This window comes from Lissotriton vulgaris, chromosome 10, assembly GCF_964263255.1.
Source record: "Lissotriton vulgaris chromosome 10, aLisVul1.2, whole genome shotgun sequence".
In the NCBI taxonomy this organism is placed as follows: Eukaryota; Metazoa; Chordata; class Amphibia; order Caudata; family Salamandridae; genus Lissotriton; species Lissotriton vulgaris.
This window is the reverse complement of record NC_141698.1, coordinates 853,442,851-853,457,506: the sequence shown is the minus strand read 5'-3', so window position 1 is coordinate 853,457,506 and position 14,656 is coordinate 853,442,851. Positions and strand designations below refer to the sequence as shown.

Genomic DNA, 14,656 nt, shown 5'->3' with positions numbered 1-14,656 from the left:
ATAGAAGCCAACAGATTAACATATGCTACACTGACTGTTTCACTAGCACACTGATCTTTGTCTCATGTCTCTCTCCATGCTTCATCTTCCCTCTTCTACCTCACCATTCTCTCCTTGTCTCTGCATCCATCTCCCACCTCAACTATGTCTCTTCATCACCCACCTATCTGTAACTCAGTGCTCCTTTTTCTTCTTACCTCTATGTACTACACTTCTCTACCTGAAGCTCACCTCTCTTTACCCCACTGCTCTCCCTCGCCCTCACCCCTACAACTCACCATTCTCTACTAACCCCTGATGCAGCGGAAAGGGGCTTTGCCAGATTTTATCATCAGGAACCAATTTCAACACCTTACCAGTCCCTACCGCAGTGTAATTTTATAATGAATGTTACCAAAACAGGTTATCTATATTCATCATATTTGAAGGTCCTCTCTCCCCGATGGACCTTTGAGAGTTGATAGGGATTGGCAAAAGATAGACAGAATCGTAATTTATGAGGACCTAAACAAGAATGTAATTCAAACACTAAAATTAAGTAACATTAATAATGACAAACTCTGATTACTGATCAATATGCTTTTATCTAATTTTAAAGTAATTCTGAATGCTCATCAAGTACAATACAGCTTGAATCATAGATCTTCACACAAGAGAAACATTACTACAGTAATCCATAATACATCTCACAACGAGCCATGAGTAAATGGCTAGGTGAAGAGACAAAAGAACATTTGCAAATAAGATAAATGCAAATACGGAATATCATACAACCTAGGAATAATTATAGCATAAAATACTTATAGTATGGAAAGCCTCTATCCGGCCTTAAGAGTAAGCTGGGCACCCTCACGAAGGTATGAGGAGCAAAGTTAAAGAGTCAGGATCAGCAGAACAACAGCCAGCCAGTTAAGTAAGGGGAAACAACAACAAGGCACTCTCCTCTTGAAATAAGAAGCACCGCTGCCAACAATTCTAACACTAGTAATAATACCATCATTCACTAAAGACCCACCGCCTCATGTATCACAACACAAAAATCCAGAATTCTGATTGGGCTAGAGCAGGGAGTGTCTGATCACTCCACTTTCAGTGCACCTGACTCCCAACAGGTCCTTTGTCTTTAGGAAACCAAGCCATCAGCCTTCAGCAGAGGAAACTCCAATAATTTCTTCCACAGCTTGCACATAGCTCGCTGTAACATTTTATCAAACACGATTGTCCAGGGAACATTTTCTCCGGTCGGCAAGGAAATTCCATTAATAACATTCATTACTTCCTCCGCACAACCATGGCCATCATCAGGAACTCTCGAAGGACAAAATGCATTTCTTTGCAGCCTACGTTTTAGAAATCAAATTAAACCTAGACAGAAAATCTGAGGCCTTGTCTGCAGAACAGTAAAGTGTGATTTTTTCTCTAGGAAAAACAAATGCACAAGTAAATATCAAAGCACAACAAAACTCCATCATTATTGCTTTGCATTTCTCTACTCGTTATGTGCACAGTTTTGGACAGTTACTGCAAAGAGAAAATATCTCTTTTAAAACTCATAGCTTCTAACATTATTTTTCTTTTGGCTGTTATTTCTACATTAATCATTCACATTTGCAGCCTACTGGAAAAGTACTGGAAATAAAATTCAAAGTTCAAAGTTGCTTTATTCGAGATTTAAAAACACTCATAAAAGCATAGACATTAAAACATTCCATTTGATAGTATCAGTCCAGTTAAATTAACCTTGACTGGGTGGCACATATACTTAAAAGGAAACCACTTAAAACAGATTAATACTATTACACTTTTAAAACAATCTCTAAGATCATGTCTTTGTAAACTCAGTTATATACACAAGGCACTGGTTCAATTAATGTTTAACAATTCTAAAATCATTACAATACTACATGGGATTGATTTAATCACGGAAGAGATTTTTTTCTAATCGCCCAGGCCCATCCGAAATATTTTGCAACTGCATATGAAAAAACATGTAATGTACTGGGGCAAATTAACCTTAATGCCACCGTACTATCCCTTGTGCCTAGGAGTCTACAAACCGGTTTTAACCAGACTCGTCTCGGATGGTATAAGCTTTACACACAAAGAGAAGATGGGCGAGAGGCTCTTTATCAGTCTTACAGACTGGGCACAGGTTGGAACTGGCAGAGGCCCATCTTCCTGTTAACGATCTTATTGGAAGGGACCCTGCTCTAAGCTGGAAGTAGAGCTTTCTATCTCCTGGCTTTGTGATACCATCCCAATATGGCTCTAATTTAGGCACAACTTTACACTCAAGAAAACGACCCTCCATTGAGGAGGGAACAGCAGTATTCCAGTCTCTATACACAATCATTTCCCAGTATTTTTCTTTTAGTGTTACCTTCGAGGGAAAAAGGGCTACTTCTGGGTTCTCCCACAACCCCTTCATGCCCATTTCCACTAGATTTTTGGAAAGATCCTTTAACCAGATTATCTTATGAAAGTGGTTGTTTTTGATTACATCCAAAAAACACTGGGCATAAAGGGCAAGTTTGGGGGTTATCCATAGCCGTCGCCAATATGATAATGGGCGCAATCTAGCCATATCTACCAAGGCTTTCCTGCCTAGATCATACCGAAGTGGTTTCATAGGTGTACTTTTGGGTAGATTAGTAAGATTACGCAAAAAAAAATTCTCAACACGTGTTAGGGGTAACAGATTGTCTTAACCCCATATCTCGGCACCATATAGTGCGGAGCTTAAGGCTTTTGCCTCGTACACTTGAAGAGCTGGCGGGATTGGCTTGGTCATGGATTTCTTGTGCTCAACAAGTACTGCTCCCGCATTTCGGCAGAGTTTCAAGGCCGCCATATCAAGATGTTTCCCCCACTTAATAACCTTGGCCACCTGTATGCCCAGGTACATAAAATCTGGGACCATTTCCAGTTTTAACCCGTTCATATAAAAATTCCCTTTAAAACTTTTGTGTGGGTTAAACACCATAAGTTTGGTTTTGCCACGTTTACCTCCAAACCATAGTTACTGCAAAAGTCCTCAAATATATTCAGCGCTCGCTGTAGGCCACTAGGAGTTTGTGACACAATAAGGGTGTCATCAGCAAATAACAAAATCGGAGTTTTCAGTCCGGCCAGAGTTGGGGCATCTACAGATTCAGACAACATGCGCCCAACTATCCCATTAATATATAATGAAAAGAGCGTGGGGGCCATGGAGCTGCCTTGGCGAACCCCACACTCCACAGGAAATTCAGGAGTGACTTGACCGTGCCCCCCCCATTGGATTTTTGCATGATTCGTCTCATGTAATCTCATAACCAAGGTAAGGATATCTGATGGCATTCCTAAACTATTCAATACACTCCACAACTTTTTCCGTGGTTCTAAGTCGAAGGCTGCTCGCAAGTCGATAAAAGCAGCATAAATGCTACCTTTCCCCAATAATACTGTTTTCCAATGTATCAAAATAAAACGGAAAATCTGATCGGTGGTACTCGTTAGTTTGCGAAAAGCAGGCTGAAATGTGGACAGGATATTTTCTTCTTCCACCCAGTATAAAAAAAATTCTAGAATAATTTTCCCAATCACCTTTTGTATTGTATCAAGTAGGCTAATAGGCCTATAATTCCCAGCCTGCGTTCTGTCACCCTTCTTATATATGGGGATTATAAAGACCCCCTGCCAAGACCCTAGTACAGGAGCTCCCAGGGCCACAGCGTTGGCCAGCCTCCAGATATAGCGATCCCAGGGCATTTCATTTTGGAGAAAAACATCTGCGGGGACCCCATCGGGACCCGGTGCTTTTCCCCTTGAAACTGCTTTCAATGCCAATCGGACATCACCAATAGTGAAAGGTGGTTCTAGACTAAGGGTATTATTTATTGGGTCCCTAAGCCAGGCTTCACGGGTGCAAGCATATTGTGGGCCAAAGTGCTCTACCCAACTTTTCTGAGTTACATAATTAACTGGGGGTTGGTACTGGAAATACTAATCTCCCTACAGCACGCATTTGCAGAATTTCATGTTCTCCCCATTTTTAGTTATTCACTGTTAATTTTCACACAACTTTTGTTAATATTACACACATTGAGAAGTTTGATCCGAGCAGATTTTATTTAGCTAAACTCTTCTCCATCACTCCTCTCTCCACTTGATTTCCCTCTCTAGTTAACGTCGCACCATGTGCATAGGTCATATTTTAATCTTATGCACTAGTCCCCTAAACACCCACCAAGTCACCCTTACCATGTCTTACCTACACTGGTAGCAACAAGATAATTAGACTGAATGCCATATAAAATATTGCAAAACCACAAATATGGGTAATAAATTCAGAGTTCTGTAGAGATGCCCCCAAAAATATGTCTTACACTGGTCCCAAAAATCTTACGATGCAGAGCCTGGAGAAATGGAAGCCATGAAAAGAAAAGCAAAAAAAGGACCTGTAGGCACACAGTCGTGAAATTAGTCTAGCACAAAGGCATTCAGAAAAAAACATAGCTACTGTGAAAATTCCTGTCTAGAGGCACAGAGATCTGTATGAGTGGCACAGAGAGGTTTACCAGAAAGCTTCAATGCAAGGCTGACGCATTTCGCCCAAGCTAAAAATAATTGAATGGTCAGTAAACCTCAATAGGTAATTCAACTTGGAATGAGTCTGCCATGTTTGAACACATGATGCACTCAGAGAATGACAGTTCAAAAGCTGCACCACACATCAACGAACATAAGTAATGCGTACATAATGCTGGGTATTGGAGTAAATGTACGTTTTTTAGCTTGGTACTAAAATCAGCAACTGAGTGAATACCATTTGCTTTAGGGCAAACATGGACAATTGTAAATAATAACTTCTTACAAATATGTGATTGCAACTGACTGCAGAAATTTGCATTCAGATGATACAGCTGCTTATATGAGCCTGGTCACTGGCCGGAGAAAATGCTTATTTAGCTACATTTGGATTATCAATAAACTATGCACTCATTAGTTCATAAATTAGAGCTAAACATTGGTAAAATTGAGCATAATTTTGAACGTGGCAGTTCGAAAATCTTAAAGTCTCTAATTAAATGTAATATATAGATCAAAAATAGAATAATAAAGTCCAACTACAGATCGAAGGACACTCAGAAAGAAAAGGCATACATACAGTAGGAAAAGGAAATTAAACATTTGGGAAATGAGGGTTCTAACATATGGGAATATGATATATAGCAAAATAGATCTTTCTATTTACTTAAGAAGCACCCTATCCACACTAAAAGAGAAATAAAAGCCAAAGTCCAGTGCAAAGGTAAGCAGACAGTTCCAAAAAACCATATACTGCAAAAGAAGTATCCATAAATCATGGGTACCTTTGCTAGCTTATTTCTTTCAGCAAAGTAGGAACTAATCTCATTATGTGTAGGTCATTGCACTAAATCCATATAACTGGAGTAGTTTTAGTTCAGGAGTGCCCCACATTTATTTCCACTAGCAGGGCATAAAATATACTTATGCTGTGTCAGCGAAATTAAATGTAGACCAATATCAGATTTTTTTTAGAGGAACCACACTAAAAACACACACATCCACGTATGTATTACTACAATGTGGAGATCATATTTCAAATTATACCTGGAGTACAGCCTGATATGAGCGATCACTGTTCACTGTGCCACAGAATCCATGTTGCAATGCCTTGACAAAGGCAACAAGTTTGGTTGTCAAAAGGCCTATTTATTGTGATTTTATCTCACTGTAATCCGCAGTGACCTGGTTTCGTTCAAATACCTTTGTTTATAATTGCTACACATTACAGAACACTATGACATAAATCTACTTGCAGGTTCTCAAAGAGTTATATGCTATTTATCATCACTGTTGAAGGAAGGAATGGGCATAAAGACCTACTCGAGACTTCACCTCTAATGATCAATAGCACCTCCCCTCACACAACATTGGCAGAAAATACCATATTAAGCCGTGCATCTGCATATATCCTCTTTGCTATCTAAATGCTAGGGTTCCTGGATGCATACTTGGATAGGAACATAAATAATCTTCTATAGGAAACATTCTCATTATCAGCACAGGCCCTGTTATCGTAGGTGCATGGGGGCAGAGGGCATATTTCTACTCCTTTTTATGTGCTCCTCAATCTGCATTTTAGTATTATAGAAGGAGCTATAGACTTGTTGTAGCTCCTTCTCCAATATGCATTACAGAGTTGCAGGACTAGAGGCAAATCAATAGAGTTGGTATTCCGTTGTTTGCATATATGAAATGATTCATGCAAACAAGGAAACAGCTTTGCGTTTGTGCCTGCATAATGTCACATGCACTGACACGTGCTTATGAGGCATTTGTGTATGCTCTAACTATTCACTACCAATGAGGTGGCACATAGTTAGTGCCACACCAGGGTATTCTATGGAAGGAGGCATACAGCCTCAGCAACACCCCACACTGGGATGTGTTGCAATGCCTTTTGCGGGGAAGGTGTGTCTACAAAGACAACAAAGGTGCAGAAGGAGCCATGCTGTCAATGTCCCATCAGACCTGTGTTCTTTGTGTGGTCACGATAAAAGCAGAGCTTATATTTACTAGTACATGTAATACGTGGGTTTCTTCTGTTTTTACAAGTTTTCCTTTAACCTCTTATAAAGATTTGAATACCAGAGCCGTGTTTTTGGAAGTCAAGTAACAGACAAAATTAATATCCGAGAATAACACATATTTATTGTATATTTTCAGTTGTCATAAAGGGGTGGTTGAAAGTGGTGAGTCCATACAAACCATGCTATTCTAGTCAGAAAAAATATGATCTAAAGATGTTTTAATAGATTATAATTTCAAATACATGTATATCATGAGCTTTGTGTACATGTTAATAAAGTTAAGCACAGAGTGTAGTTAAAAAATCAGCACTTATATGTTAGAATGTGGTTTATTATTAGGGGTAATTATGGAACCTACCACTAGTAATAAAACCACAATCAGAATATAATGCCCAGTCAAGGTGTCAATAAATAATTTTCTTGCTCAACCTTTGATAGCTGTCTGCAAGCAGGCAGGTTTAACTTGGGAGGCAGGCGCACTTCGTTCTGCCAGCAGTCTTCTCCAGTTCTCTGGTGGCTGCCTCTCCCGGACATCGAGCCTCCTGCTGAGTGCGCCTTGATAATCACCAAAACAATAACCCAATTCCTACCTGGGTTTCGATCGGACTGCGGTTTCTCATCTCTCCAACTCCCTTGTTTGACTTCCACATTCTCAGATTTAACCTAATCTTTATCCTGACAGCGGAGCCCGAGTATTATGGCCGATGCCCAGTGGAGCTGCCTAGACAGCTATAGAGGAGATAGGCCCTGGTTCACCTACCTAGCCGGACATTGGGCAGTTTCTCTCCATCTCCCTGAACTATGTACGGAGCAGGAGATATGAATTTTTCAAAATGAAACACTTCCTAGTGCCAAAGTCAAAATTTCAGGCCAACCGCGATGGAGCGCGGATCAGATACTATGAGCGGTAGGGCCTGGTCAAGTTTTTACCTTCTGACTTAGTCACTTTTTGGGAGATTTTTCTCTCGTCATCGAGCGAGGCTCCTCAGCAGGCTAGGTTTCGAGCTGACGGTGGTAGCTTGGTTCAGTGTGAGGCCATGGTGAAATCCTGGAAGTCTTGAGCTCCAGTGCTTTCAGCGGGATGAACCTGGAATTCAGGCCAGGTTGCGGTTCAACGTCGGCAGCTTGACTTTCAACGACGGGTTGGTCCACTTATGAAGCTTTTTATCAAACTTTTTCCAAAGGTCTCCAAAGTTTTGGAGCTTCTTTCAGAAGGTCCTTTTGGGGTTCCAAAGTTTCTACAACACTAATCCAAGGGTCTAGAAGCTCTGAGTTGCTGTTTGGGATGTTGGGACTACGTCTCCCACAAAGCACCTTGCCAAATCTTTTAAAGTCCAGCTGAAGGTGATCAGCTGGTTTCTTCTGGCTGGAAATTATGCAGGTGGAGCTCTTTTAACCTACTGATTTCAGGGTGTCCACTCCTTCACTTTTCAAATCAAGGCAGAGACCTTATGGGCTGAAGACCAATGTGTGCAGCAGTTGTAGTCCTTAAGAGTGCAGTCCTCTCGGTGCAGGCCAGAGATTTAGCAGGACAGTCCAGTCCTCCTTCTTCTTGTAGTTTCAGGCAGGGATCTGTGTTGCTGGGCAGCTCTCCCAAATTTCTACAGTGCTCTTGGGTGACACTCTGGGGGGAACCCCTACCCAATGGGGTACATAGTACCACCCAGAAGTATGACAGCTTCCTCCAAAGTGTGGCATACTCTTGTCCCAAAATAGAGAAACTCTCTCATGGAGAGCGTGGCTAACTTTCCCTAACAATCCCCTTCCAACCCCTCTGCTAATTCAATTACTGGGGCTCCTGTCAGGCTGGGGTTGCAGAAAGCGGGGATGAGCCTGTATCCAGTCCTACCTGTCATTCCCTCTTTGAAGACTACTTTGGCTACTCCACCCCATCCTGCCGTTTTGCTCTACAGCTGCAGATCTCCTCCAACTAGTTGTCCTTTGTCTCTATGCAGGCCACTTCACACCTTATTACAGTAGTTTGGTTCAGCTTGTCGAAGGCTGGCCCATCAGGAGAGGCTGCTAGAAGGCTGGATTTGCAAGTTCTGTAACTTTGTTTTGTAATAGTTATAGTAAATCTACCTGTGGCAAGTTGCTGGATTTATCATAACTATTCTTTTAAGTATTTGAAATAATATTTCAGCTCACTCCTGCCAATAGTTATACTTCATAAAGTATTCCCATGTTAGTCTATTAAGCTAATGTACAACATTGCTGAAAAACAGAGTTCTCAGTTTTTTCCTCACCAGGGCATATACAACATCTTTTATAATATCCCTGCTTATTTTAAAGTTGCACCCTACCCTTGGGGCACCTAGGGCAGACTTTAGGGGGGACGTATATGTATTAAGGTAGTTTAAGACTTTGGAAGTACCTTTAATTCCAAAATCGAATTTGGACATCATTTTATTTTAAAAGCAGCTTGCAAAGAAGGGCTGGCTCATACAATGTCAGCAAGCAACACAGGAGTGCACACTTAAGTGCATTAAATCTACCTGGACTATAGACTTACATGCCCAACCATATACTAGGGTCTTACAGGTAGGTTGTCAAATCAATTGTAATTACACCTAATTACCTTATACCTTTTACACAGAGCTCTGGCCCTGGTTAGCAGAACCCAGGGCATAATCAGAGTCAGCTACTGCCAGTATCAGTCAAGAAATGGGGGTGATCATGTCAAAAAGGACGACTTTCTCACAATATAAAACATGCTGCAGTGACAAACTTGCTTGCTATTTGCTGTACAGATTGCACTGTGTTGTATAATTCTGTGTACAACAATTAGGACATTTTATGAAATCCTCTGTGTTTTTTTGTAATAGCTGTTTTGTTTTATTGCAGAGATGTACTGTGTGGTTACCTTTTGTGCTCAAACATCTCAAATGTGCCTCGACTTGGAGAACTTGATGGAGAAATCACAACATCTTCAGTTTTACAGCAGGGTAAAACTTTAAACTGCAGGTACTGTAATGGCTGTAACTCTTTATTATAAACATCTACAAGGGCGGCCTCCCACACTGAATGTAGTCCTTGCATGAGTTCAGATAATACATCGGTAACGATGGTCAGCACTAGTTTAAATTATGAATTTGATATTATTTTGTAAATGCACTTTTTATTGCAACTTTTGAATGTTGAGATCTGCATGGAAGACAGTGGCGTATTTCAGGGCCAATAATGTCTGGTACCTTCTGCTCCAACATTCCATTGCTTGTCTTTCTGCTTCTTCAGGGTTATTATAAAACATTATACTATAAGTGGGTTGACTGTTCCAATAGCAATTTAGCTCTTCTGCCCGAGCTATAACTGGTGTTAGAAGCACTTTCCCTCATTATAAGCCCTCATCTGCAGCTCATGTCTATAACTAGGGAGCAGGGCCTTTAGCAACCATTTTTGCTGTCAGCGGTGCAGTATAATGCTATATTAATTAACTGTTTTAAACAAGTACTTTTTGTAGATTTGTACTGTTCAGAAACGCGTTCTATCCAGTCTAGCTTCTAACTTCGATTTATAGGTAAAGCTAAGTATATTACTTTCAGTAATTGCGACAGACTAACATATATGGGTTAGGGATAGGCAATGCGCATAAGAGTGAATATAAGTGTAATTGACATAGGCACATATTAATCAAACATCTCTGTATCACACTGACGCTGTAGTTTGCCCTCATGTCCGTGGATCAGACACTGCACAAAAACAATGTGAATAAAAGGTAGAGGGACATATCCATCAAAAGTGCAGCAGGTGCAGTGGCACTGGGTGCCTGGAGTCAACCGCACCCAAATTATAGTTCTTTTTACTGGCAAACCAAGGGCTAGAGGACACATTATCCTTGTTTGCTTTGGGGCAAATGCACCCTTGTTATGCCTCTGAAAAGGGACACAAATAATAGAGCATGTGCATTGTAACTGAGCTTCCCAACTGGGTCAGGTAAACTAGTTCTTTATAGTCTGCCCCCTGGGACCAGAAGGATCCCTTTTAGTGGTAAAACTGTGCATATCTCTACACATTGTAAAATGATTATAAATATTGAAGGATGCACCGTGGTGCTCCTTGCTGACAGACCTAAAAAACAATGTTAAGTGGCCACAAAATCATTAGAACTATAATATGAAAAGGGAAACATTTATATGAATTCTGTATACCTGTGTTCTTGTCTATTTTTTTTTCTTGGAGTTTTATATAGCACCAACTTGACCCAAGGTATCGGGTATCAGAGCGCTTTACATGAGCACCAGTTGAACACAAGGACCCATTCATTTTTGTTAGGCACAGGGAGATCAAGAGCCAGATGTACGACCTGGAACTGCATGCGCAAACAGGGTTTCGATCCTTTTGCACATGCAATTTCAGTCTGGGCCGTGTACAATTCCTAAATAACGAGTCGCAATTCATTTGCGACTCGCTATTTAGGAATTGCAAGTCGCAATTAGAAAAGGGGCGTTCCCTTCCTAATTGCGTCCGCAATCAATGTACAAATGTGTTGTGACCGCAATTGTGGTCGCAGAACACTCGCAAATTACCATCCTCTTCAAGAGGGTGGTAATACAGTCGCTATTTGAAAGACTTTGTGACTGACTCCAAAAATATTTTTAAAGGGCAGGTAGTGGTCAAAGGGGCCAGTTCCAGCCCTTTAATTTTCGTTTTTTTTATGCATCCTGTTTTACTTTAAGGATACGAGCAGCATTAAAAAAAAACTGCTTTATGTAAAAGCTGTCCCAGACATGGTGGTCTGCTGAGCCCAGCAGGCCACCATACCTGGGAGGGCCTGCCATTCCCAATGGGATTGCAAATTTCGAGAAGTTCAGTAATATTCATGAGCCTCTCTATTTGCAACCCCATTGGGAATCGCTAACAGCGATCAGCAACATCAAGTTGCCGATCGCGAGCGTGGAAAATAAACCTCCCGGCGAGATTCTTAATGCCGGGAGGTCAGGTTTCTCATTGCGAGTGGTCACGTATGCTCGCAACCCCTCGTGATGAGAAACTACCAGTCCCCGTTGAGAAAGCTGCAGCTCGAGTAATAATCGACTCGAGCGGCAGTAAAAGACAGCTTGCACTGTGCAAGATGCTGTTTTCAAGATTGCACAGTGTGGACTAGCACCCGGCACTGTGCAATCATCGCGAACAGGGTACTACGCAGTTCGCATAGTGCCACGCATAGCTCGCGTAGTGCAAAGTGCACTTCATGTAGCTCTACTTCGCGAACTACACCCAGGTAATACCTGTTTTTTGTGACTATTTAGTGATGTTAATTGACAAACTTCTTCTCACCTTATCGGACTCCTGCTGGAACATTTTTGTCTGACTTTATTTTCCAGGTAAAAGAACAGACTAGTGAGTAAAAACATAGGTGGTAATTGTATTTGAGGCTTTTATTTGTTTATTCAACTCCCAGGTTAGACCAAACTAGACCAGAACTAATGAGAAACTCCTCATCAGGGAAGTGTGTAAGGGAGCTAATCATGTGATGAGGACACTCAGAAACATCAAGCCATTCCTTCCACTAAACGACTTCAAGCAGGTTGGACAAGCACTGGACTACGGCAGCGCTACGCTATGTGGCCTTCCCAAATACACCCTGGCTTCCCTAAGGGCATCACTGAATGCGGCGGCCAGAATGGTCACAGGTACCAAACGAAATGAGCACATATCCCCAATCCTAAAATCTCTTAACTCGTTGCCCTACGAAGCTCGAATTCAGTTAAAGATTGCTGTTCTGGCGCACAAAGCCCTGCATTTCAAAACTCCCAGGTACCTAGCGCAAAAGCTTGAATCATCCTGTGGTGGGATAGCCTCAAGAAGTGCTATCAGACCTCCTCCTGAAACCACCCATCCTTAGCAAAAATAGAACCGGTCTCTGAGCCTTCTCCGGCACTTCCCCAAGGATATGGAACCCTCTTCCACCGGAAATGCGCAGAATTTCTTCAACGACTGCTTTCAAACTGGTAGCCAGAACACATTTTTACCTTAACTTGGGCTAGGATCACTTGCTTGAAATCATTGTTTCTACAACCATTGTACCTTCATGTGATGCTGCTCTTCTTTACCGCATTGTGTGTGCCCCTTCGTAGCCCGTTATATTCCTGTTTATCGTATTACTCTTCTTGATCCACTTGTCTGCGAAACATACCAGTATTCCTGTTGTGTATTCCTACTTGATGTCGATATTGGATCTATGCTCTTCTTTTCCGCATTGTGTACCCCCTTACGTGGACTGCTACACATTTATTGTACTACTCTCCTTGATTCAATTTTCTGGGAATTATGTAATTATTGGTCTGGGATTTATGCGATTATTCCTGTTGTGTATTCTTACTTGTTGTCGATATCTGCCTTGTGTGCTACACTTGTCTCTTTTGATTACTTTTATAGCTCCACTAGCATTCCTCTTTGTAGCGTCAGAGGTATGAATGGGATAAAAATGTATTACACGCAGCCCTCGTTAAACTAATACGAAAAGGAAGCATCATCATGCACGTCATGCTTTACGTGTTGTATCCTGTTCATCTCTTTGCCTCTGCAGAGAGGTGTGCAGACCCATCCATAAAAGGTGTAATAAAATAACGCCTTTAAATATTCAATGTACCTCAAGTCCATGCCATTATTTACTCTGAACATTAAATAAAGGGCGACCCTAGTCCTGCACACATTGTTCTTTGCTAACAGAAGAGATGGGCTGTCACCAAGCACGCTCTTTCTGTTAGAGCCTACCTTGCCTTGTTGAGTCTCTGTGTTGGGCCAACAAATGTGACGGCTACTCGCACCGGTGCATGTTTAAGGGGAGAAAATATGGCCTAACGGCCAGGGCTGTCGACCTCGAAGCTGGGGAACCGGGTTTGAGTCTCAGCTGGGACGCTCCATATTCTGTGATTCTAGGCAAATAACGTAATCTCCCCGTGGCTAGCAAAAATGAATGCGTCCGTCTGTAAAATAACTGGTGCTCATGTACAGCGCTCTGATACCTCCAGGTCTAGTTTGCGCTATATAAAACTCCACATAAAAAGAAACACTTAAGGAGATATGTCTGGAGCGTGGCAGTGCGCACCTTCAGCTTTCTCTTGCTGGAGTCAGCATGGCTTCATGGTGTATCTCAGGGGGCAGGCAGACTTTTTCCGAAAAATAAACAGCTTTGAAATTATTTAAGTAGCCCCTATGTTGACATGAATTGCTCACAGACCTAGGCGTCTATTCCAGTGGAGCTAAAACAGACAAGTGTCTTCACTTCAAGTAAGGAGCAGTCACATACAGTTCAGGGTCAATGTGCATGAAAAATGTTCCCTAATGAATGCTACACTGCACCTCATTTATTATGAAGTGCACTAGGAACAACCATTGGCAGAAACAATAGGTCTTGCAATAGCTGCTTTTTGGGGATTATCTTCTCATGGTGTTCGCAATTCTTTACTGTTTAGGAAGCTGCCCAGCCCCCCATCAATCTGAAAAAACACTGTTTCAACGCAAAGCAAAATTGCCCTAATAGTACTTGGCACTAAAACGAACTACATGGTGTGTGGATGTGATTTTTGTGAAAGGGCTGAATTCAATCACTGAATTTGACCCAAACAGCATTATGTAGTTAGTGGAAGCAAAATGTGAGTGACCCAATGGGTGAAGAGGGCAGGCAAAAAGCCCCTATAAGTAAGGATGTTGTGCGCATAATTTTAGTAACATCGAAAGGTCTTCCTAATGCCAAAACTAAAATTGATAACCACATTCAAGCCTTTCTGTACAGCAAACAAATTAGCCACGTTGTTTATCCAGATGCAAACATCTTGTCAGTGAAGGTGATTTAAGGGTTCATCTTGATGGAAAGCCACTACCCCTGCCTGCAAACACCAGTATTTCAGGTAACCAACATCCTCATACATATGCATTAGTAGAGCATGAGTGACACAGGACATCTAAATTCGGTCCTTGTGCATGTTTATGGGTGAGCATGCCAAAGATAAGTTTATGCAGGCCAGCACAGGTAGGTATTATTAACATGTTTTTTTCTAATGCACTTTTTTCTTTACCTACTCATGGATCAACGTGTACTGATTTTGAATATA

The 14,656-nt window shown here is 41.5% G+C and overlaps 1 protein-coding gene across 2 annotated transcripts in view; it reads left to right on the top strand.

Moving 5' to 3' along the window:
* Positions 1–14,656, top strand: part of ADAM22 (ADAM metallopeptidase domain 22) — a 1,128,810-nt gene that overhangs the window by 948,170 nt on the left and 165,984 nt on the right. For both annotated transcript variants that reach the window (XM_086941795.1, XM_086941794.1), the window contains exon 22: positions 9,444–9,563. In XM_086941795.1, the coding sequence (XP_086797921.1) occupies positions 9,444–9,563 (120 nt within the window). The remainder of the gene's footprint in view (positions 1–9,443; positions 9,564–14,656) is intronic.